At 62.9% G+C, this 1692-nt stretch overlaps 1 protein-coding gene across 1 annotated transcript in view; it reads right to left on the minus strand.

Annotated features, from left to right (window-relative positions):
- CASTOR2 (cytosolic arginine sensor for mTORC1 subunit 2) overlaps window positions 1–1692 on the minus strand; it is a 14860-nt gene that overhangs the window by 10170 nt on the left and 2998 nt on the right. Inside the window, exon 2 of the mRNA XM_045284767.1 lies at window positions 649–719. Coding sequence (XP_045140702.1) covers window positions 649–719 — 71 coding nt within the window. The remainder of the gene's footprint in view (window positions 1–648; window positions 720–1692) is intronic.

Raw genomic sequence — 1692 nt, forward strand, 5'->3', positions numbered from 1 at the left:
GGGAGAGATCATAACTGGGGTCCCTCAAACGGGGCTGCGAGGACCGGGTGCATGTTCAACACCTGGTAAGGAACCGTGGTGCTGCAGAAGAACACTGGCTGTGCCATGGCCTGCTAGAAGGACACAGTCTGCCTCCCAGGCCCTGGAGAAGGCACTGACCCCGAGGAAGGCCCTCAACAAGGCACAGACGGGTGGCGCGGGTGGCCCAGGGCCTGGCAGTGCTGGGCACAGGGTTGCCAGGGGTGGGGACTGACTTGAGGCACCTAACGAACAAGCAACACCACCCCCATCCAGTCGCCCCTCAGGGTTTTCTGGGCCACCAGCTTTACGGAAGCAGGAGGCCAGGCCTTTCTCCCGTGTCGGGCGCCGGGTGGATTTGAACCTGCAGCCTTTGGGGTAGCCATGAGCACAAGCCGTTTTCACAGCTGGAGCTTGATGGCGCTCGCCCCTCCTCTTTCCCACTTGTTTCACTCACTGCTGAGAGGTGGGGAGGGCGGGACCCTGAGCCTTGTGGGCCCTTTAAGGTCTGTAACATTCCTCAGGGCAGGCTCTCGAGTGGAGAGGAGGCAGAGGAGGGTCGGCCAGGGTCCTGGGGAGAGAAGGAAGCGGCTGCAGACCTGCCAGCGAGCCTGGGCCTCAGCCACTTACCCAGGAAGCCCTCTTCGTCGACGATGATAGTGTAGTCCTCTGGTGTCTCTGTCAGGCTGAAGAATTTGCACCTGGGCAGACAGACAGAGAGGCAGAACGGGGAGTTAGTCCCGCTCCTCCTAGGCAGGCCCCAGGGATGGCACCCCCCACCCCCGCTCCCCATCAGTGTGACAGCACAGCCCTCTCCGTTTGTCCAGAGCCCCCCTTGCAGGCTGCCGGGGACCCAAGGGGCATCACCTGGCTCTGCCGCTGCTCCCCCAACTCTGACTTAGGTCTCAGGACTGCTGAGCCGTCGGAAAGTCCCTCGGGCTCAATCCGGGCCCCAAGGCCCAGATCCCTCTTTTCCTGGAAGGGACGGAGCGGCTGAGAGACGGCCATCGGCAGGGTCCTGGCGAGGAATTTCCCCGTCCCTCCTGCTCCCCCACTCTCAAGCCCCAAGCAGCGTTTTCAACGTAACCCACGGGACCCCAGGTGGGCCTCCCTGTCCTAGGTGACTCTGCTTCTCCAGACGAGAGCAGTGTGGCCAGCACCTGTCACACCTCTGGAGTGAGCACTCCCGAGGGCCCGCGCTGTCCCCTGGAAATGCTGTTCAGCCCGTGATGCACGCTGCGTAACCTGCCCCAAACTAGTCAATCAGCTCCCCAGGGCGGTGCCATGCACTGCTCTGGGTCTCTCTGTTCCGTCCCAGGGCACACTATGGGCGCCTAGCTATGTTCACATTGCACTATCCTGCAATGCCCCATGCTGCCAGAGCTGCCCTCCACAGCCCCAAGAGCCTGGGTGCTGGAGCAGGGCGGGATGGTGAGCCGGAGAGGACAGCGAGCAGGGGCTACGCGGTGGTCATTCACCCGGCAGTGTGTGGCTCTGTCGTGCACGGGGTCACTATGGGTGGGAATGGCTCGGTGGCACCTCACACGGCATCATCACGGCCTGAGCCCAGAGCACAAACTCAGCCATCAGCAGGAGCAGAGACAGTGGCCGCCAGCGAGTGAGGCAGGCAGTTGGGGACCAACAGACCGACACCACGTGGACAGGGGTGAAAAT

The sequence above is a fragment of the Echinops telfairi genome, unplaced genomic scaffold, assembly GCF_000313985.2.
Source record: "Echinops telfairi isolate 266 unplaced genomic scaffold, ASM31398v2 ScPeMD7_5;HRSCAF=22, whole genome shotgun sequence".
Taxonomy (NCBI): Eukaryota; Metazoa; Chordata; class Mammalia; order Afrosoricida; family Tenrecidae; genus Echinops; species Echinops telfairi.